The sequence below is a fragment of the Saccoglossus kowalevskii genome, chromosome 20, assembly GCF_978046115.1.
Source record: "Saccoglossus kowalevskii chromosome 20, keSacKowa6.1, whole genome shotgun sequence".
Taxonomy (NCBI): Eukaryota; Metazoa; Hemichordata; class Enteropneusta; family Harrimaniidae; genus Saccoglossus; species Saccoglossus kowalevskii.
The window spans coordinates 886,033-909,565 of NC_140660.1; the positions used below are offsets into that span (position 1 = coordinate 886,033).

The following is a 23,533-nucleotide window of genomic DNA, read 5'->3' on the forward strand; positions in this document are numbered from 1 at the left end:
CTGTTCGACTATACGCCATGAATGTCGCTAGCCATGAGTCTCAGAGGCACTAAAAAAAACGTCCCGTAATTGTGTTCATTGGAAAACAAAACAAATCACAAATAAATTTATGTAAACAGTTCCTTTTTGAATCGATCTAAAAGTACTCGTTTAATTCGCGCACCAAAAACCAATCATTTCCGTTTTGACGCTATTAATTCGTGCACTTGAAAAAATAATTATTTTTACTACCGCGAATTAATCGAGTTTTTACGGTAACTATCATGTGAAACAAAATGAAAATCATTCTAAAATAAGGTACTTATACCCAATTGATTCTGGATTCATTGACCAGAGAAAAAGAAATGACATTTGCAATAATAATAGTCGAGCAGATCTGGGTTGTAACGTTCGGTTGACGAAATAGACGATACAACAGTATTGATTGGACCTACATAAATACAAATCAATTTCACATAACCAAATGTTGTTGTTTTTTGCCGTCATTGCCGATATCTTTGCCGACCGTATTTTTGCAGAGGACCTGAATGTACAGCACTAATTTCACCCAACCTCCCGCTCACTTCTGCTTTTCGATCATTTTTTTCACTCGCCCGGCGCTTTTGCAACCGCTTGTTGAACCCAGAAATATCGCTTGCATTTTAAATACATGGCCGGGACACTTTGTTTTTTTTGGAAAACACATCTGATTTTCAATATTACCGTAAAATTCCTTTTTGAGGCCGCAGCTTTAATAGAAGCCGCACCCCTAACTTGAGACATTGTTTCATGTTGAAATTGACAAGTTTTGATCCCAGGGAAAAGTCTGCAATATAAGCCGCACCCCAAACTTTCACAAACCAAACAGCCACCACATAGTTCAGAAAAAGATATACCATTTAATTTTAAATTAGGGCATAATTTTTCGAACATTTCAATGATTTCTGACGCTTAAATTAGAGTCTAATTAAGGTTTTCCGTAGTCATTGACGCTTATTCCAGAGTACAGGTTTATTGTGGGTAACGTGACTGGGTAAACTGCGTTTCGACTATGAGCTGTTATTATCTTCAAAAGTGTTAAATTCTTCTTCAATGCTCAGCTTATCTTTCGAAAACAACTAATTTCTTGATTTAAAAAAAAAATCATGCCGTTTTCCCGTCAACATCAAAGCCAAATGATCGCACTACAACAACAATGGTAAATCTCTTCCGTGTTTCGTTTACCATGAGGTCGCTGAACTACATTAACATATTTAAATGAGCTATGGTAATTTAATCACGTTGGCACCATCCAGCGTTTCGATTAGTTAATTAGCGACTTGACCTTTCAGGTCAACATAACAGTTTCAAGTCACTAAAGATGTTTGAACTAACATGGCGGATATCGTATCGGATCAAGCATTTATATGTGACCAAAGTTGAATTTTCACAACAATTCAACGAATTTATTTTTTGTACATTATTGTAATCACTACTGATTAATAATCAGCAATTGTAACACTTCGAAAACAAGTAAGTTATTCACTTGTGTGAAACGCAGCATGACCGTTACCGTGATCATTTGCTACTAAGAATGCATTCGTTTTTGTTTTGACTTCGTTTAGAATATACTTTTTGTTATCAAACATAAGAAAATAAATATATATTACATTAAATAATATACTGAGTATTTTTTTTTTGATTAACTTTTTTTATTTTAATTTCCCCGATGTCTAGATTAAACATGGAATGTACAGTCACTCTGCCGCAAGTCGAACATGCCGCAATCGACTGTGTCAGACGGCTGTCTGCACGGTTACTAAAAGAGTGACCGGTGCTAACGAATTAGTCTATTCAAGAGATTGTAGTATACAGTACCGTAATCTGCAAATGCATACAAATCTATTTGTAGATATTATTTATTGTGCAGTATGTTATACAGTGTGAAATTTCGTTTGTGTACAAGTTTGTCTGTGTGTAAAAATCCGAAAGTGCCTTAGAATCGCAACAAAGTTGCAATCAAGTGTCGTGCATCTCATTAGCATATCATTATCCTTTCTGGCCTTTGTTTTCTGAAAAAAATTCCCACTGTTACCGAAGTGAATGCTCCAAGTCTAATTAAAGCTGCACCAAGACTTCACACATCTGAATTCGTCCATTGAAAAAATGAAATTTAATTAAAGCCGAAATTTTAAAGGAATTTTACAGCAGTCAGCATTGCCTGCATCACGTAAATGTCTTGATAATCATATTGTTGAAACAAGGTAGCAGCCCTGGATTCAAACGGAACACAGTCCCGCTATCAGCTTGTTGTTGAACGTTCACATAACAAGAGGTCATAGTTCAAGTTGCATTCGCGAATGATACAACGTACGATGGATTGGAAGTGTCATTCGAAATTAAATAATAGTTAATACTCGAATCCTCAAACTTTAGCACTAAAACAACCATTTTGACAACTCATGTGTCAGTGATCGTGTTTGGACAAGCGGTTAGTGTTTTTAAAATACAAGTGAGAAAAGAAAGGGATAAAAATATGGTCCTTTTCCGGTCTCAAATTAAGCGATGTACACGTTTGATTAAAATGTGATAAAAGCGAGAGATTGGGCGAAATGAGTACTGATGCCCATTTATAGCTTGACATGCGTCACCAAATGAGGACATGGAAGGAATTTGTATTACTACTCTCATGTCCAAAATAAACATACCCCCTGGACAAATCTCAAAAATCTAATAAATATACCCCTCGAAAAATTTCCGGTAAATTTTTTTCTTTGCTACTAAAATGTACTCTTACTGGCGTATATGCAAACGTTTCACTGTTCCTTGTAATTAGGAATATATGGACAACAATTGATGCATGTGTAGCAATATACTGTTTGAAAGGCTGCAAGATGTAATGAAATAGCAAACCAATCACTACTCGAGTCGGACTGGCTGGGTAACTACACAATACATACAAAAATGTATGCAGATGATATATGAGCAGCTCCACCAAATATTAAAATATTACCATAGACTCTAAAGTGAATGTGATTTTTCACTCTTTAGCAATAGTAGTTTGTGTATTGTATTGTACTGTACTGTATCATGTAAGTTTATTGTGATTCTAAATGTGTTTGTAATATTATTTAGCTTTAATTAGCATTCTGTTTAGTTGGTTAACTTTACTGTATCTTAAGGTAGCGAGAAGGGAAATTTTCACTTTTTTCTTGATTTTTCAAAAATTTATAAAACTGTTACTTCAGAATTTGATACATCATCCCAGGTTTACAAAAGATCGAAATTGCAAAATAACGTTGCTTAAATTAGTGTTTTAAAACGCTAGAAGAAAAGACTACAACTGCCGTTTCATGCATATTTGCATAATGTCTATCTTTGGAAGGGTTTAAATGATAACATCTTATCTGTATACTCTGTTGTTGACGATTCTGATATAACGGGTGATATGCTTTCCATCGCAAACAGTGCGTGTTTATCTAACGTTCATTGCCAGCATTATTGTCAGTCGAGACTTCGTCGGAGAAACATGGTCATACAGTCCGGGCATACAGTACTCATTTCGCCCAACCTTCCGCTTTTACATCGACCGCTTATCGCTTAATTTTTGACCATGCGGTCTTGTCCGACCGGAAACAGACCGCATTTTAATCGCGTTTTTTTTCGCTAGCTGCTCATTGAAACACCAACCGCTTACCCAAACACGGATCACTGGCACATGAGTGGTCGAAATGGTGGTTTTGATAGTAAAGTGTGAACATACAACTAGTATTAACTATTGTTAAATTCTGAACGACACCTCAAATCTAATAGTTGTATGACACTTGTATCGTGAAAGCAACTTAACTGTGACCTCTTGTTACATGTTTTGGGTGCTTGTTCTAAATGTACTATTTTTTATTATCTTAATGACAGTTACGTGAAAAAAATCCTAAGTAACTCATTTTGACAGAGCAGAGAAACGAGGAAATGTTAATGAGTAATTCCAAAAATAACCATACCGAATCCACGTCGGTCCATGTCTGGTAAAATTTGACATTCAATTTTCAAAAATAAGTCACGATCATTGAATGAGTTCAGTCTATATGTATACCGTATCGTAAAAGTGTTCCCACAAGAATATTTTCGACTGAAAAAATCGAACAGAGCTTGACATGTATGAATAATTTATTGGGCTTAAAAAAACGTGTCAAATTTAGTTATAGTCAAAAATATTTGGTGGCCAGTCGATGAACAATTCAGGATTCACACGTAAGTCCTTCAGGGCTGAAAATCATCGTCCCTACTCTGGTTTACTTTATTTCCCAACTTGCAGAGAAAACTGATTCGCCGTGGACTCTAATGTATCTCAGTCTAGTATTTTCTTTTTGAACTGAAGTCAAATTCCATCGTTTTGTCAAAATATACCGATGTTTTTCAGCGAATTTTGACGCCGGTCACAGCACAAAAAACACTATGTGAATCGACGCCGGAAATTGGATGGTACGACAGCCTTTCAATTAGCGTCAAATATGCTTTGTTACAACATCATTGATTGGTTGAAAGTCACATGATCGGAGCACGACCTGGGTCACACAACCATATTTGTCCGTATTATCAACAGGACCTCGCAAAAGAACCACACCCACATTTTCAATCTTTTTTAGAGCGGAAGTTGCCAACAAATGTAAAAAAAATCGAATAAAATAAAGCAAGCGATTGATAAGAATGATTATTAATATTTTCCCCGATGCTCTTCGAATTTTTAGTTTTTTTTTTTTTATTTCAAGGTAAGAAATGGCTAGTTGAAGTTGCATCGACTTCAAGGCGGTTGTTTCACCGCGAACAACTCCAGCTCTGTTGTAGTTTTGCGATGTAATTAAAATATATATTATAATAATACAGTGACCCCTCGCTAAGTCGCGCCTCGGTAAGTCGCGATTCGGCTAAGTCGCGGGTACTTTGATGGCTCCCAAAATTTCTATTGTGTTTTGACAGCAGTTTTGAAGTACAAAGATTAATGTTTTGTTGCATAGTGTTTTTAACCAACCGTTAAAAAGACAACTTAACACCTACTGTCCGTCAATTGCTTAGATTCAATGGGTGACGGCGGCCTTACTCAAGGTGTCAACAGGGGTGTCGAGTAGTGATCATCATACGTGCTTCTCGGCCGATCCCATTTTGGTATACCTCTATAAAACTCGTTACAATGAGTTGAATTCATTATCTGATCTCTTTTTCTCAACTGAGCAGCATGTCAAAGCGAAAGCTATCCAGTCTGTTCGTACGCCATAAACTCACACCGATCGACGATGTCAAGAGGTGAAACCATAGGTGAAACCAAGTTAAGGGTTGCACGTGATCTAGCAGTGGGTTAGCCCACTATTCGTGGGTGGGTAAAAAATGAAGAGTAAATTTGTTTTCAAAATTTACCAAGAGGCGGGACTGAACAGAAAAATGTGCGAAATTGTCCGACAATGGTGACATTGATAAAGCTGTTTACATTTCTTCAGGAATGGTCTGCCGGAACTCCACTCTCTGGTTCCATCACCCAATGCAAAGCACGCAACTCGAATTTGAGGCCAGTTCAGGGTGGTTCTAGCGATGGCAAAGAAGACATGCTATACACGCAGTCTCAATCCAAGGCGAAGCTCGATCTGCGAACATGGACGCTGTCAGAACTTTTCCCGAAAAACTGAGAGAAATTATCTATGAGGTGGTTATTTTGACGAACAAGTTTATAATTGCGATGAAACTGGTTCATTTTGGAAGCTGTTACCGTCGAAGTCGCAAGCAAAAAGCAAACGACCCACATACACAAACAAAATAAACAACGCATCACTGAAGTGTTTACAGAAAACATAATCATGATTTTATTCGAATACTGCCTGACACATATGATGATACATCAATTAGCTAAACCGAGGGTTTATATGCGCTTTTTATATGTTTTTCAATGCACGATCTCCCTCTTTCACGAGGTCCCTCGGTAAGTCGCGGCCCTCGATAAGTCGCGGTTTTTGCTTGGATCCCGACACCCGCGACTTAGCGAGGGGCCACTGTAACATACCCAAGTATATTAATCACCTAATTTACTGTAATAGTACTTGTTAAATTATTTGGGGTCTCAGCCCACAAATTACGAACATGATCTCCATGAATTACGGTAAATGTTTGTACCGTTTCGGCTGATTGTGTTGATCGACGCCCTTCCTAAACTCAGTATGGAGAAACCAACTGGGATTGACATTCCAAACAAATTATTGGGACACGGTAAACAGACATTCCCAACAATCGAAATTATCAACGAAAACGAGATTTTTCTAGATATTTACAGACATACTGTCATTAAAAACATATGTAAAATTAACAAATACACAAAGAGGTGTAATATAAGGTTTTATTTTAGGCTTAGAAATATTTCCTTTCACTCAGCCCTTGCATGAAACTGCCATTTAGCTTCATGGTCCTTCAGCTTGTTTTTGCCTCGGGGAAAAACAACAATAATTATACAAAACACATTGCGAACAATCAGGAAAGAAAACCCAGACAACATGTCGTAATTGTGTTGAAATACATTTTGTATTTCACGTCAGAATATTGTTCAAAATAAAATGTTCAGTCCAAGCCAAATCGAGGTCAAAGGGTCAGATTGCGTGCATATAATTATAGATAGTTAAAACAAAAAGTATTTGAACTTTTGTCAGCTGTTGAACATTCATAAAAACAAGTCATTGTCAATGACACGTCCCCGTTCCGTTCATATTTGAGTGACATATACATTCAAAGCAGATCATGACCGAAATGCACCTGCATATGTACAGCACATTGTGCTAAATCTGAACAAAATCCATCCATGCATCCGATATAATATTTTAAATAGGCATCAAGAAGGAGTTGGTTCTACAATGGGCGGCATGAAATGTTGGAAAATTACAGTCAATCAAAATCAAAGAAAGCTTAGAAAGAACTCCCATGTGCTGAGAGTATTGGAGACACATTAAATATAATTTGAAATTACTTCGCTGAAAACTAATTATGCAAATCAGAAAATTAACAGGAACAGATTTGATTGTAAAACTAATGAGGTCTGCGCAATGTAACAAAAACTCTATGTACCAAGTTTAATTGAAATTTGATTAGAAGCAAAAAATTATGAATTATTATGCTAATTAGGGAAATAATATGAACAGAGTTTTACCCCAAACTAATTAGGTTTGTACATTGTCCTAGAGCATTTTTGTACTAAGTTTCATTAAAATGGAAATTAGTACTTTAGATATCAGTGTGAAAGCTTAAAATTGGTTAATTATGCAAATTGGGTAATTAATATGTACAGATTTTAACCCACAATTATCCAGGTCTGTCTATTGTCCTACAGCATCCATGTATAAACATTCATTGATATGTGATGATTAGTACCTTGGATATCAGTGTGAAAGTTGGAAATTGGTTAATTGTGTAAATTAGGTGATTAATATGCACAATATTTACCAAAAACTAATTGGGTCTCTGCATAATTCTAGATTCATTGAAATGTGATGATTAGTACTTTAGATATCAGTAGAAAAGCTGAAAATTAATTATGCAAATTAGGTAATTAATATGCACAATTATTTACCCTGAAACTAATCAGGTCTCTGCATAGTCCTAATGGATCTATGTACCAAGTTTCATTGAAATGCGATGATTAGTACTATGGATACCCGTGGAAAAGCTGAAAATTAACTAATTATGCAAATTAGGTGATTAATATGCACAAATATTTATCGGAAACAATCAATCTCTGCATAGTCCTTGAGTATGTAAGTACCAAGTTTCATTGAAATGTAAGGCTCACTACTTATATTAAAAGCTGAAAATTAATTAATTATGCAAATTAGGTAATTATATGTACTGATATTACCATAAAAACTATCAGGTCTGTGCAGTGTCATATGACATCTATGTACCAAGTTTCATTGAAATGTGATGATTAGTACTGTAAAGGGGGTAATTATTCACTGGGTTTTAATTTAGCTTATGTCGCTGACTGGAAAAATGCACTAAATTAAAACACAGTGAATATGTAAAATTTAGCATAGAACACATTATCTAAATGACGAAACCATGAATTTAAAACCCACTGAATATGCCCGAAATGGTAAATCAGTGAAATTTAAACCCAGTGAAAATTAGTCATTTTACAGTACTTGAGATATCAGTGGAAAAAACAAAAAATTGACTAATCATTATGCAAATTAGGTAATTAGTATCCACGGATTATTACCAAAAACTAATCAAAACCTAGCATTAGTTCAGAGCATCTATGTACCAAGTTTCATCAAAATCCAATGAGTGGTTCTTTAGATATCAGTGGAACAGTCATAGAACAGCTAAAAATTAGCTAATTATCATGCAAATTAGGTAATTAATATGTACGGATTTTTACCAAACACTAATCAAATCTGCGCATATGTTCAGAGCATCTATGTACCAAGTTTCATCAAAATCCAATGAGTGGTTCTTTAGATATCAGTGGAACAGTCATAGAACAGCTAAAAATTAGCTAATTATCATGCAAATTAGGTAATTAACGAGCATGGATTTTTACCAAAACCTAGTCAAATCTGCGCATTGGCCCAGAGCATCCATGCACCAAGTTTCATCAAAATGATGAATGGTTCTTGAGATAGCAGTGGAACAATCTGACACACATACACACACACACACACACACATACAGACACACTAACTGCAAAGACTCCCATTTTGTGCTTCGCACATGGGAGTCAAAAACTGTTCACACGACAACAAAAAATACTCACTATATTTAATATGCATTATTTTTAATGTTGTTAACGAAAAGTATATTCAAAAAGAAGTTTAAAATAAAAACAAACGTATTGCTTAGTAGCAAATGATCACAGCACGGTAGCGCTGCATTTCAAAAATGAATAACTTGTTAAATAAATTGTTGATTAGTACTCAGTAGTGATTATATTAACTACAAACAATAAATTCGTTGAATTGTTATGAAATGCAAGTAAAATTCAACTTAGTTTCATCGTAAGCAAATGATTTCGGTCACATGTAGACGCTCGATGTGATACGATATCCACCATGTTATCCATAAATACGAGACGTGTTTATTGACCAGATCAAGTCGCAAATCAACCAATCAAAATGCTGGATGTTGCCCATGTGTTCAAATTACCATAAAGCATTTAAATATGTTAATGACAGTTCAGCAACATCATGGTGAAAGCAACACGGAAGAGATTTACCAATGTTTTAGTGCAATCTTTTGGGAAAAAGGCACGATTTTTTTTTTAAATCATGATTTTTTTTTAATCGACCTAATTTAGAAAAATAAATAAACGTACTGTCCCAAATAAGAATGTACCAAGTGGAATTTTTTCGGGGGGAGAGGGGGAGAATATCGTAACGGTACGTTTATTTCCCGGGTTTATTTGGGACATGAGAGTAGTATAAGCGGGGAGAGAGTCCAGAGAGGGAACAGCCAGCATCCATTTTACGAGGAAAACGTGAAATCTCAACGAATTTGTTTCATTCTCACATGTAATATTAGGTTTTGAGGGCTTTTGAGTTCAAAAAAGATGACTAAATCAACCAAAAAGCATGCGTTTAGAGACATGCCTGTGCAGAAGTTGGTTTGCCATTTTTAACACCTAGGCTACTCTATTGACGTTGGTTGTTTATTTCGTGAAAATGGCACTTGAGGTGGCTAATAAGCCGTATCGAAAACGTGCACAAAATGACCATTCTGTGCACGTTTTCGACATGGATTAAAAACCAGTTGTAAGCATATGGTGTGAATGATGTGACCTGTTGGCGACTGAGGAAGACATTTGAATACTTCCTCCACACTCTGGTTACCTTTCAAAAATTGAGAATCACCAGTTTTTAAGTGAACAGTTTTTCGACAGTGCTACAGAATGCATTTTAACATCTGAGTAATTCACTTCTGCATTGCATTAAAACAAATTCATCATCAATAATCGGAAAATTTCGTCAGTACGACACAGCAAAAAAGAAGTTGTTTCAGGTCAAATCATACTGAAAACAAGTCATTGTCAATGACACGTTCCCGTTCTGTTCATATTTGAGTGACATATACATTCAAAGCAGATCATGACCGAAATGCACCTGCATATGTACAACACATTGTACTAAATCTGAACAAAATCCATACATGCATGACTGAGATCCAGTTCCGGAATTGTGAAAATACGCGATTTTGATGCATTTTCGGCCTTAAAATGGCCATCATTCAGTTATTGTTAAGCAGATCATGAAACAAATGCACATATCTATTTGTGACATGATGTACATGTTGTACCATGTGTGTGTGAAGTTTGAACTTGATCAATCCAGACATGTCTTGGATACGGATCCAGAACTAAATTCTTTAACAAAATGGCCGCCAGTTGGCCATTTCGAACTTGATCCGATAAAAAAAAAAAAGACGTGCATCAAGGTCCTATTATGTTTAATGTATGTACCAAATTTGAACAAAATCCGTCCATGCATAACTGAGATCCGGGTTCGGAATGGTGAAAATGGCCGCTATTCGGCTATCGTTAATCGGAACATGAAAAAAATGCATGTGCATATGTCCCATATAATGTGTGATGTATGAGTGAAGTTTGAACTAAATCGGTCCATGCATGTTCGAGATACAGGTGATCACGGACGGACGGACGCACACAGAGCCAAACACAAGTCCCCGTTTTCGGACTACGTTTGAACGGGGACTAATAAAATGTTTGAATACGTTTGTTTCTTAATTGTAAAATTGTCATGAAAATCAATCACACATTTTTTTTTTAAAAAGAAGTAATATTTCCTCAAGCATGAGGTGGTGAACAATTTGTAATTTGAATGATTTTTTTTGGTGGGTGATAAGATGGTTACAATGTTAAACCAAAAATATCATCTTTTCTGAGATGGTCCTCAGAAATAAGCCCACCCCTTTCTTATCCTGATTTTACATGTTCAGGCCCTGGGCTTATGATCAGGTCCCCCTTAACTTATTAGTCATTACGCAAACTTAAAACCCCCTTAAGTTATTAGTTATTATGCAAACTTCAAGTCTCCCTCAATCCATTAGTTATTACTGGGATATGCAAACTTCAAGACTCCTTAACTTATTAGTTATTATGCAAACTTCAAGGTTCCCTTAACTTACTATTATGCAAAATTCAAGTCCCCCTTAACTTATTAGTTATTACTGGGATATGCAAACTTCAAGAATCCTTAACTTATTATGCAAACATCAAGGTCCCCTTAACTTACTATTATGCAAACTTCAAGTCCCCCTTAACTTATTAGTTATTACTGGGGTATGCAAACTTCAAGACTCCTTAACTTATTAGTTAGTATGCAAACTTCAAGGTCTTATTCATTCATTGTTATGAAGCATTCATGTTAATCATTTTCTTGACACTGCCGACACGTTAGCATCAAGTGATACCATACAAAACAATGACATAGTCCCTGTTGAGTTTATAGTGAATATGTCAATTATAAACAATAAAAGATGAAAACTGATTGTAATTAAATGGTGGGCTAGTATTCAGCAATAAAAAAATGCATCGTTACTTTAAATGACACCTTATCCAGGTTCTGTTCAGTCAAAGTGACACCTCCTAGGATCATTCTCATATCGTACAAAATTGTATACTCCACACTAGTTGGACATTTTGAAATAAACAACAAAGCCATACATCAAGTTTGAATGATATTAGCCCAGAAATTCCTTTTTTTGGGGTGTTTTAGGGTGACAAATGGTCAACGAAACAAAAATTAAATTAACATACCAATGGTTTTGTGTCTACTTTCAACAAAATCAGTCAAAGCATCTTGAAAAAAGGTTGAAAATAAATAACACCAACATGGCCACCAGTCGGCCATTTTGATGTGCATCAATAACCAATTGTTAGTGATGTCAATGTCAAGTTTTATTGATTTGTTTGATTGGACAAAATTCTTCCAACTAAAAAAAGTTGTAAGTCTGGCATGTTGCTAGAACTATTTACTGTAAAACAATTTATTTTAGTTGGAATTAGTGTTTGCTGAAAAAACATTTTACTTCATTTTCACTGATTTTTTTAATCGACTGAGTTGAATGTAAAGCACAGTATTTACACCAAATTTTATCTCCACTGATTCATCTCTTCAGCGAAAAAATACCAGGTGAATATAAAATATTCTACAGTAGTTGAGTACTTGACATGCAGACACTCCTTACACTAAGGCAAGCACGCTAAACAGATGCTCTAAATCAAAATCACAAATCAGGTATTTATTACAGAAGAGGACGACCACCACTCTGATATAATAATTTAGCCTTAATGGTATACTGTGAAAATAGTTACAAAATTGAGTCTGATTGGCTTGCCAACCCCAAAACATAACAATCAGACCAATCAGAGAGCAGCTTATTGACAGATTTGTTCTATGTACCAATTCTGTTTTGTAATGCTGCCTGCTGGCAATGTATACTGTAAAATACTTTATTTTCGCTTGGAATTAATTTTCACTATTTTCACTGAAGGAATGATTTATCGAAAATAAAATCGAGCGAATATACATTTTTTTCTATATTTTAAATTCAACTTTACATTTCCATATAGAACACCAAGAAGGTTTGTTCAGCGAAAATTAATTCCAACTAAAATAAAGTATTTTACAGTACATGGTAGTATGATTCTTTCACACAAATATACAAATTCAACCTAACACCCTCATTAACAAAATAGATTGGTCTGACTAAGTGCTATATAACACTGCAAGCCAGATCATTCGATTATGAGGGTAGGGTAGATCTTACCTTAATTAGTGACACTGCGATAACATCTGGTTTAACAACACCTTTCAGTTGAGAACAGAGCCCAGCAACAAACTGATGAGGTACAACAAATACAAGTATACTAGCGCCCTCTACTGCCACTTTGATATCTGGAACTGCAATCTACAGACATAACATAAATATCTCATCACAATCAAAGAAAGCTTAGAAAGAACTCCAGTGTGCTGAGAGCATTGGAGACATATTAAAAAATTTCCCAGAGCATATATGTATCAAAATCCAATGAGTGGTTCTTTAGATATCAGTGGAACAGTCATGGAACAGCCAAATATTAGCTAATTACCATGCAAATTAGGTAATTAATATGCATGGTTTTAACCCAAACCAAATCAAATCTTTGTATAAACGATGAGCATCTATGCATCAATTTGTCATCAAAAACTGATGTATGGTTCTTGAGATATAAGTGGAACAGACAAACACATACATACAGATGCACTAACAGCAAAGACTCCCATTGTGTGCTTTGCACACAGGAGTCAAAAGGTCAATGTTTTTAACTACAAAAATAAAAATAACATTTTTCATATTCTATAATATACGTTATAATTATACACTAAAAAAATATAAAATCAAAAGATGATTGGCGCCAGCAATAGGTCACCTTCATGACCCTTGAAGGTCACACATCCTGGTACTTGTATAATTGGGTAATTTTACTCTAGTACAATGTAGCTACATCTTAGCGAACATTAAGAACTTTTTAAGCAAATAACACCAAATAAACGGCAAGGTAAATACTACGTCAAATTATAGTAAAGACAAACTGCATGCATGACTCAAACCGGCGCTCGCGTACGGCACCTAATCGCCTAACTTCACGCCACTACACGTCTTCCCCTCGGCCACCGGGCATCCCCAAAAAAGGATGCTTAATAACCAAGCTTATTACGTGCAGAGAACATGAAACCCGTCCACGTGATCCGCGCCACACAGCGTGGCCAGAATGCGGCAAAAACTTTTTAGGTTGCTTTTGATCAGCAAGCTTTCAAATCAGAATTTACTAAAATGACCAAGTATAACAAGACTTATGGAAGTGAAGACAAATGACTTAATCAATGTTTTGATCAGTGTTACTTGCAAATGCTGAAACATTCAGATTTGATTTTTTGACCAAAGAGCTTTGAACTACAGTTTGCCAAAAACACAAATTTAAGAAAACCCAGCAAAAGTTTTTTAGTCAGCCGCCTGTCTATCTGCTATACTGTCAAGCAACACTTTTACAAACCTGTCCGATCAATTTAAATAACCATAAAAAGATAGAACATGGCTACAGACGAGAACTGCTATTTTTCATTTCAATAAAGATAACTTACCACATTAGTTGATAACTTACCACATTAGTTGATACGTTACCACATTAGTTGATACGTTACCACATTAGTTGATACGTTACCACATTAGTTGATACGTTACCACATTAGTTGATACGTTACCACATTAGTTGATAACTTACCGCATTAGTTGATAACTTACCGCATTAGTTGATACGTCACCACATTAGTTGATATGTTACCACATTTGTTGATAACTTACCACATTAGTTGATACGTTACCACATTAGTTGATACGTTACCACATTAGTTGATACGTTACCACATTAGTTGATACGTTACCACATTAGTTGATACGTTACCACATTTGTTGATAACTTACCGCATTAGTTGATAACTTACCGCATTAGTTGATACGTTACCACATTAGTTGATATGTTACCACATTTGTTGATAACTTACCACATTTGTTGATAACTTACCGCATTTGTTGATACGTTACCACATTAGTTGATACGTTACCACATTTGTTGATAACTTACCACATTTGTTGATAACTTACCGCATTAGTTGATAACTTACCGCATTAGTTGATACGTTACCACATTAGTTGATATGTTACCACATTTGTTGATAACTTACCACATTTGTTGATAACTTACCGCATTTGTTGATACGTTACCACATTAGTTGATATGTTACCACATTTGTTGATAACTTACCACATTTGTTGATAACTTACCACATTAGTTGGTACGTTACCACATTAGTTGATACGTTACCACATTAGTTGATACGTTACCACATTAGTTGATACGTTACCACATTAGTTGATATGTTACCACATTTGTTGATAACTTACCACATTTGTTGATAACTTACCGCATTAGTTGATACGTTACCGCATTAGTTGATATGTTACCACATTTGTTGATAACTTACCACATTTGTTGATAACTTACCACATTAGTTGATACGTTACCACATTAGTTGATACGTTACCACATTAGTTGATACGTTACCACATTAGTTGATACGTTACCACATTTGTTGATATGTTACCGCATTAGTTGATAACTTACCGCATTAGTTGATACGTTACCACATTAGTTGATATGTTACCACATTTGTTGATAACTTACCACATTAGTTGATAACTTACCACATTAGTTGATACGTTACCACATTAGTTGATACGTTACCACATTAGTTGATACGTTACCACATTAGTTGATACGTTACCACATTTGTTGATAACTTACCACATTTGTTGATAACTTACCACATTAGTTGATACGTTACCACATTAGTTGATACGTTACCACATTAGTTGATACGTTACCACATTAGTTGATACGTTACCACATTTGTTGATAACTTACCGCATTAGTTGATAACTTACCGCATTAGTTGATACGTTACCACATTAGTTGATATGTTACCACATTTGTTGATAACTTACCACATTAGTTGATAACTTACCACATTAGTTGATACGTTACCACATTAGTTGATACGTTACCACATTAGTTGATACGTTACCACATTTGTTGATAACTTACCGCATTAGTTGATAACTTACCGCATTAGTTGATACGTTACCACATTAGTTGATATGTTACCACATTTGTTGATAACTTACCACATTTGTTGATAACTTACTGCATTTGTTGATACGTTACCACATTAGTTGATACGTTACCACATTTGTTGATAACTTACCACATTTGTTGATAACTTACCGCATTAGTTGATAACTTACCGCATTAGTTGATACGTTACCACATTAGTTGATATGTTACCACATTTGTTGATAACTTACCACATTTGTTGATAACTTACCGCATTTGTTGATACGTTACCACATTAGTTGATATGTTACCACATTTGTTGATAACTTACCACATTTGTTGATAACTTACCACATTAGTTGGTACGTTACCACATTAGTTGATACGTTACCACATTAGTTGATACGTTACCACATTAGTTGATACGTTACCACATTAGTTGATATGTTACCACATTTGTTGATAACTTACCACATTTGTTGATAACTTACCGCATTAGTTGATACGTTACCACATTAGTTGATATGTTACCACATTTGTTGATAACTTACCACATTTGTTGATAACTTACCACATTAGTTGATACGTTACCACATTAGTTGATACGTTACCACATTAGTTGATACGTTACCACATTAGTTGATACGTTACCACATTTGTTGATAACTTACCGCATTAGTTGATAACTTACCGCATTAGTTGATACGTTACCACATTAGTTGATATGTTACCACATTTGTTGATAACTTACCGCATTAGTTGATACGTTACCACATTAGTTGATATGTTACCACATTTGTTGATAACTTACCACATTTGTTGATAACTTACCACATTAGTTGGAAGTTTATGTCCCGGTAAATACTTGACATTCTCGTGATCTGTGTTGATGATTTCTGTCAATTTTCTGTCATTTACTATCTCTTCAAACACCCACATGTTGATATTGGTTTCAAACTGATCCTGTTTTGCAGTGTTTTCACCGACAATACGGGCAATTGCAGAACCCCTGTGAATACATATACAACAAGTCATGTTAAAGGACAGTGGTTATCGCATTGCACATGTGCAATATTTGTGTTGATAAACATTGATTTTGCCGCAATCAAATGCGCTCTTCTAATGGAAATCAAAATTATGAGGTTTGACCTGGGTGCAAGTTGCGCTAATCACAGCCGATGTCTCAGTTTGACTCGTTGATCTGCGCAACACTCCAAGTTGGCATCTTTGTTTATATAAGGACTATCCAATATATCTTGCGTATGTGCAACAACTATCGCCCTTTAAAGACGGTCGCTGTTGGTATTAAAGGAACAAGATATTCCATAACTGTCAAAGAGGTATCCACAATAATGACCGCATGTACGAGATATGGCCTCTAGTCAGCCATTTTAGAATTGATGGTGACAAAAAGACATGTGTGATAACTGGTACAGTACAATGTGCACACAAGGACCCATGTGTTCTCGCCATTGGCGAGGCCATGTCCCGCCAATGTTGAGTCAATGGCGTGCCAGTGGCGAGGTCATTAAAGGGCTCGCCCTCAAAAAAGCGAGCCCAAGATCGAGCTCGTCGCGGTCAGTTAAATACGGCGCGCCTTATTTAACTTGGCGCGATCACCGGCGCGACCGGTATTTCTTGGAACACCAAAACATAAAATATCACTTCAGCGTGGTTACACGAGTGTTGTTTGAAAAGTTAACAAATGTTTGTTTTGTTGATTTCATCATTAAGATTTGTCAGATCAAATTATTTCCCCGAGTGGACCTTAATCTTTACAGAACCAATCGTTTTGTGAGATTTGCGTGGGTATGTGTACATGTATCTGATTGTCGATTTCATATTATTGGGAGTTGTAAAAATAAAACAAAACAAAAACACTCTGTGCCGAAACCTCAATGACAACACGATTTCCAAATATATGTTATCATGTTGTTTTGATGATATGCGAGTAATTTTGCCATGCATGTAAATCCACCATTATATTACCGATGTCTTGATTCACCCCTGCACCGATCTGGAAAACGGGTCTCATTATGTGACAAAATAATCGTCACAAACTGTTTGTGTTTACTTAAATTCCAATGTATAAACCGTCATCATAGAGGTAAAATGCTACGACAAAGTAAAATTGTTGTACGTGGAGTCATTGCATGATGTATGTTTCCTTTTCACAGTTCAGTCAGAGGTCAATGACAATGTCGTAACTAAAACCTCCATGCTAAAACCATGTGGTCAGCAACAGAAATTATACAAGTATGTTTTCGAATTAGATAATATAATAACCGCGCTTTAACTAAGACATAACCGTCAAGTTCTCTCTGTCCTGTGTTCACGCGAACTTCAGTAAGATTTTTTTAATTAAAATGCCAATGCGGTAAGTGTCGCCGAGACCTAGACGCAACAAAAGAAAAATGAAAAGCTGGTTGCCATGACGTCGACTTTTGAGGGCACCGCTAGCCAATAGTACGTATGGATTTACGTAACTCTGTTGTTACTTTGTACTAAACATCTGTTTTGTTGCAAAGTGCAATGTATTTTACTCAAGCGATTCCCGTTAATTATCGTGACGCCGACCGGTCACGGTGCTTCGCTTCGATTAACAACGGATATTTTGCCGTGTAACTATTATTGGAGACTACACACGAATTATTATTTGACATGTCATATTTAGTATTACATACTGCCACGTTGCTGAATATGTTTTTGGTAAAATAAAGACAGTGTACACTCGAAAATTTACTGTTTCGGAAAATGTATACTATCATTACCATTTTACCAATAAATGAAATGGAGGGAAGTAGGACTGACTTCCGTGATAGGAAGAACAGATATCTTGTAATGTGTAGTTTACTCTAGTGTAGCGACAGTTATGTTACATCATGCAAGCTTTCAATTTCTACTTGTACAAATATTGACTAACAGTATTGGGTTACTAAGTTTTCATTGTAGTGTTCAGACTAGGTGCATATCGTCCCAGTTTTCTATCTACATTTGTACTCCACGACCTGTACAATTTCCAAAAATACATATACTAATTAAGCCAAGCAAAAATATAGGAAAGATGTTTACGAAAGATACCTGAAATCAAGAATGCACCGCATCCGCATACAATACTACATTGCATATATTTTACATTAATTGTATACGTAATATACTGCTTACCATTTAATATAAACTTTATATATTTTTCATTGCTTCAGTCATAATGTACTAACAAGTAAAACGTGTACATTGTGATAGTATTATATTTTGCGTTGATGTGGATTGCATTCTTTATAATGTCATGTAGGTGTTATTTAGTATGTTTGGACAGAACCTCAAATCTCAATGCTGCAATGTTCGCGAGTTATTCTGATCGTAACCTGGCCTATTTTTATGAAGGCTTGTTTTGCAATATAATAAGTAGCTAATTTTAAATGACGCAAAATAAAGTGTACATAGATGATATTGGTGACGGTGCCTGATGTGTATCGTAAAATCCTGTGACACTGAATGCTGTTCCACATTTGCGGTGGCCGATCAATACAAAACTATGACTATTTTGTGTATATACTTGAGTGTCTGGAAAATTGGTATGATGACAACCGTTTTCATGGGATTAAGCCTCCGCAAATGAAAGCAAAGACAAAAATGGAAAGGTGATGATGTATACGATAGGACTATCAGAAAATAAGCCGAGTTGTCATTGGTCTTTTCTCACGGCGAAAATCGTCGATAAAATGAGTCTAGTTTAACAATAACAATGTGTTCTGTATTTTATTTTGTAATTAATTTATAGCCAGTTTCATACACTGACGTGAGTGAAACAAACATCTGATAAGTGAGGCAATCTTATGCACGTTGTATGTCAATGTTATAAAATGTCATGCCTTTTTACGTACACGGGCTCGATGATGTTACTGGGCGCATCTATCGGCGTGCCACCAGGGCGCACCTCACATTTACACATCACACTTTGAACCTTAGTGACTCAGATGTCCACTGAATATGTACTTTTGCACATACATTTGTATGTTGGTTATCAGTGTTGTGTATTACACAGGAACATGTTTAATGTATGTTAGCGCGCATCTTGTTTTTATTCTTTTCAAACCCATTTGCGTGTTTTCATATGCAGTGTGCAGAGTTACTAACCATTGGTGTAACATGCAATTCACTTGTAGATTCGGCACATCGTGAAATGCGGGCTTCTGCTTGGATGAGGGACTGATCAGTGTCACTTAGAATTTAAACGCCAGTTGTGTCAGAGTTTCTGACGTGAATAATATGTGTGCCTGTGTGAGACCATGGTGTAACTTTATTTCAATAAAAACAAGTCATTGAAAATGACACAGTCCCCGTTAAGTTCTCTTTGTGCTCGTCATATTAAAGCGGAGGGGTTGTTGCAAGCGTGTCCTTGAAACTTGAGTTCCAAGTGGCGTATACAACAGATTGTTTATTTACATCAAAACACGTGTTTCGTGCCATAGTAATATGGCCAAAATAAAAACAGCTGTTATTCAGCCATCTTTGATCTGATTATGAAACACACTGATATGTATGATGTATGTACCAAATACGAATGAAAATGGTACATAAATTGTGGAAATATAGTAGTAAGGCCAAAAAGTCAGATGGCTGTCAATCGGCCATCCTTGACCAGATTTTGAAACAAATTGTCATGGACATGCATCCTAACATGTATAAAGTACATGTATGTGCCAAATTTGAATGAAAACTGACAGAGCATGTCCAAGATACTGCATAAAAAAACAAAAACAAGATGCCTGCCAGTCGACCATCTTTGATCCAATTGCGAAATAAATAGTCATGGACATGTATCCTATCATGTATAATCTATGTACCAAGTTTGAATGACAACTGACAAAGCATGTCCAAAATACAACATTTTCAAAAAACAAGATGGCTGCCAGTCGGCCATTTTGAATCAAATCGCTAAACCACTGCATGTGCATATGTCCCACATAAGGTACTAGGCACATGCAAAGAATGAACGGAATCAGTCCACAGGATTCTGAAATATGACGTTGGATAGACTGACAGACGGACAGACGGAGGGACAGACTCAGGAACTCACGGATGGTCAGGGACATGTATCCTAACATGTATGATCTATGTACTAAATTTGAATGAAAACTGACAAAGCATGTCCAAAATAAGACATTTTCAAAAAACAAGATGGTTCTGATAGGGACCATTTGGTTTGTGCACGCAAAGTATATGAGTTATTTAATACTGTATTGGTATCCAATATTATCGAGAGGACGTTCCAGTGTTTTAACAGCAGTGGCGAAAAGCTTTCAGAAAAATACTCTTGTTTTCTTGGCTACCGAGAATAAATCAGTGTAGCCATTATTTCAGCAGCAGAGGACCTTTTTTACTTCACTCTGGTTGTGGTCAACGTCTCGTCCAGTTCGTATGGCTGGTCGCCCACCATCTACACGCCGTCGAAATAGTGGCGAGACCAAACAGCAAGAATCCTGTATATGCTTTAACTGTAACTGCAGCAGAGAGAACAACTACAAATGTTTAAATTTACTTTCTTTTATGACCATGTCGACCTTGGTACTGAGACCTCTCAGGCAGTGAATAAGTTATTACAAGAGATCATTTGTACCGGTCTTTTTGGCAGTCTCACTGCGACGTTTACGTTTATAGCAGGCGGCTGTATGTTAAGAAATGTCGCGCAGTGTAAACTTGCCCCAATTTTTATTATTGACAGAAAAACAGTTCTTCCTCGTTTTTTTTTTCAAATAAAACATCTGCTGTTCATAGTATTATCAAGACCGTTGGCATGTTTTAGTTTGGCAAACAAACTTTTCAAAAAAAAACACTGTTTTCCCGAAATTTTCAAACTGTCTGGAAATCACCCCAGACCAGGTATGGTTAACCAGGCACACATACAAACATCATATTTTTCACCCGTTTTTCGCAAAAATAAAACAACTGTCATCAAAAATAATAATATTTTCTATTTGAATCCGAAACTGTCTGGAAATCATTCCTAGGTCAATTTGATGAACCTAAGTGTGTCGTTGGGGCCAAACGGGTGACCTATGTTAATCATCTCACCATTGCGTGAGTTATTTATTTTTGATTGGCCAAGAGACTTTAGGCAACAACAGAAAAACGAATCTGACGACGTTTGTGCTCGACAAAATTATTGTAAAGTAAAAACAATTCACCCGTGCATATTAATGAGGGTTACCGTTTTTTGACGGCCTGCTACGACAAACATGGTTTTACACACAACATTTTAAATAAATTAGAGGTGAGGATACATTGTTTGAAATCGTTGGTCCTTTTTTGTTTATCTTATCCGCTCCTGTTTGTTTCACAAATTAGTCGTTTGCATATCAATATGTTCGATGCAAGGTCACGCTATCACTTTGAAAACAGGTCATTTTGGGGTTTTCATCTGCCGATTTTACTAAACTAGAGCTCGTCTTTTTTTCAAATTTGTTTGCAATTTCTTCTTATTTTTCGATTACCCTAAAAGTGTTACAAGTGTTTTTCAAATTATTAGCGTCTTTTAACAAAAATAGTGTACGTTTAGTGTCATCGGATTAACGCTAAACCACAGTCCCTCCCTTGTTGACGGACTGTGACTAACCACATGGCAAACTATTATTATTTTCCAACATGTTTGGATTCAGTACGTTACTTTTTAAAACGCGGCACATGGATACAACTGCCGAGACGCATCCACTGAACTAATAGGAAGCGTGAATCTTTTGTAGTTACCGTGCGTGAATAAACAGCGTCCTAGCACAGTAATAATTGTGTAATTTATTTATTTTTTCAGACGACTCTAAAATATATATACATGTACTAGTACGTTACTGGGGCGTTCTGTGTCCATTTAGATTGAAAGCTGAAAATAAGTATGCCAATTGTAGTAATACTACCATATAAATGCAAGAGCAACACACGCGCCATTATTTTCCATCTCCCGTGCGAACGACATAAACAATTGCGACCTTCTGATGTTACAATTAGTGCTAAGCAGGCGTCAAATAAAAAATCCCTTTTCGAGACACCATTTAATAATTCGACAGGGATTTTTAATTTGAAAACGTCTTGCATAATTTCTGTGACGTTAGGTGCCGACCAAGTGGTTTCATTGACCTCTGACTGAACTTTGAAGAAAACGTACATCGTGCCTACGTGATGCCACCATGTAATTTAAATGAACAATTTTACTTTGTCGTGGCATTTTACCTCTTTAAACGTCTCAAATGCCTTGAGTATAATTATAGTGAGTTACAGTTGGAATTTAGGCGAGTAAAAAGGTTTGTGACGATCATTATGTTGTGTAATGAGACCCGTTTTACAAGATCTGGGTTGGGTGATTCGGAGTGACGTTTGTTATTTTACGGTGAACCCTGGTCGGTTCACGCATCAAATTCAGACTCAGACTCGGTTTGCCATTGAGTTTTAATTTAGCAACTACAACACTACTTGTACGCAAGACAAGACAAGCAGAACAGGACAGGGTACACAACAATTCAATCCCCGGTTAACTTTTTCAGTAACCGTTTCCAACTCACAAATCAACAAACACGCACAAATTCCAATGTTTAATTTACCACTGACCACGCTATTTGCAACACATTATGCAATTTATCCGTTATTTAATCTACATTCATAAACAACAATGTAAGAGAACTGAAACTATGTTTTCTGTTGTGGTGAGAAAAAAAAACTTCGGTCGCGCCTGTGATCGCGCCAAGTATAATAAGGTGCGCCGTATCTGACTAATCGCGCTGAGCTCGACCTTGGGCTCGCTTCTTTGAGAGCGAGCCTTTCAACAGCCTCGCCACTGGCACGCCATTGGCGAGACATGGCCTCACCATGGTCTCGCCACTGGCGAGA

The 23,533-nt window shown here is 36.1% G+C and overlaps 1 protein-coding gene across 3 annotated transcripts in view; it reads right to left on the reverse strand.

Moving 5' to 3' along the window:
* LOC102807099 (glycerol-3-phosphate dehydrogenase [NAD(+)], cytoplasmic-like) overlaps window positions 1-23,533 on the reverse strand; it is a 91,004-nt gene that overhangs the window by 59,279 nt on the left and 8,192 nt on the right. For all 3 annotated transcript variants that reach the window (XM_085494589.1, XM_085494587.1, XM_085494588.1), the window contains exons 2-3: window positions 16,487-16,664; window positions 12,772-12,912 (exon numbers count right to left, since the gene is read on the reverse strand). In XM_085494589.1, the coding sequence (XP_085350715.1) occupies window positions 12,772-12,912; window positions 16,487-16,664 (319 nt within the window). The remainder of the gene's footprint in view (window positions 1-12,771; window positions 12,913-16,486; window positions 16,665-23,533) is intronic.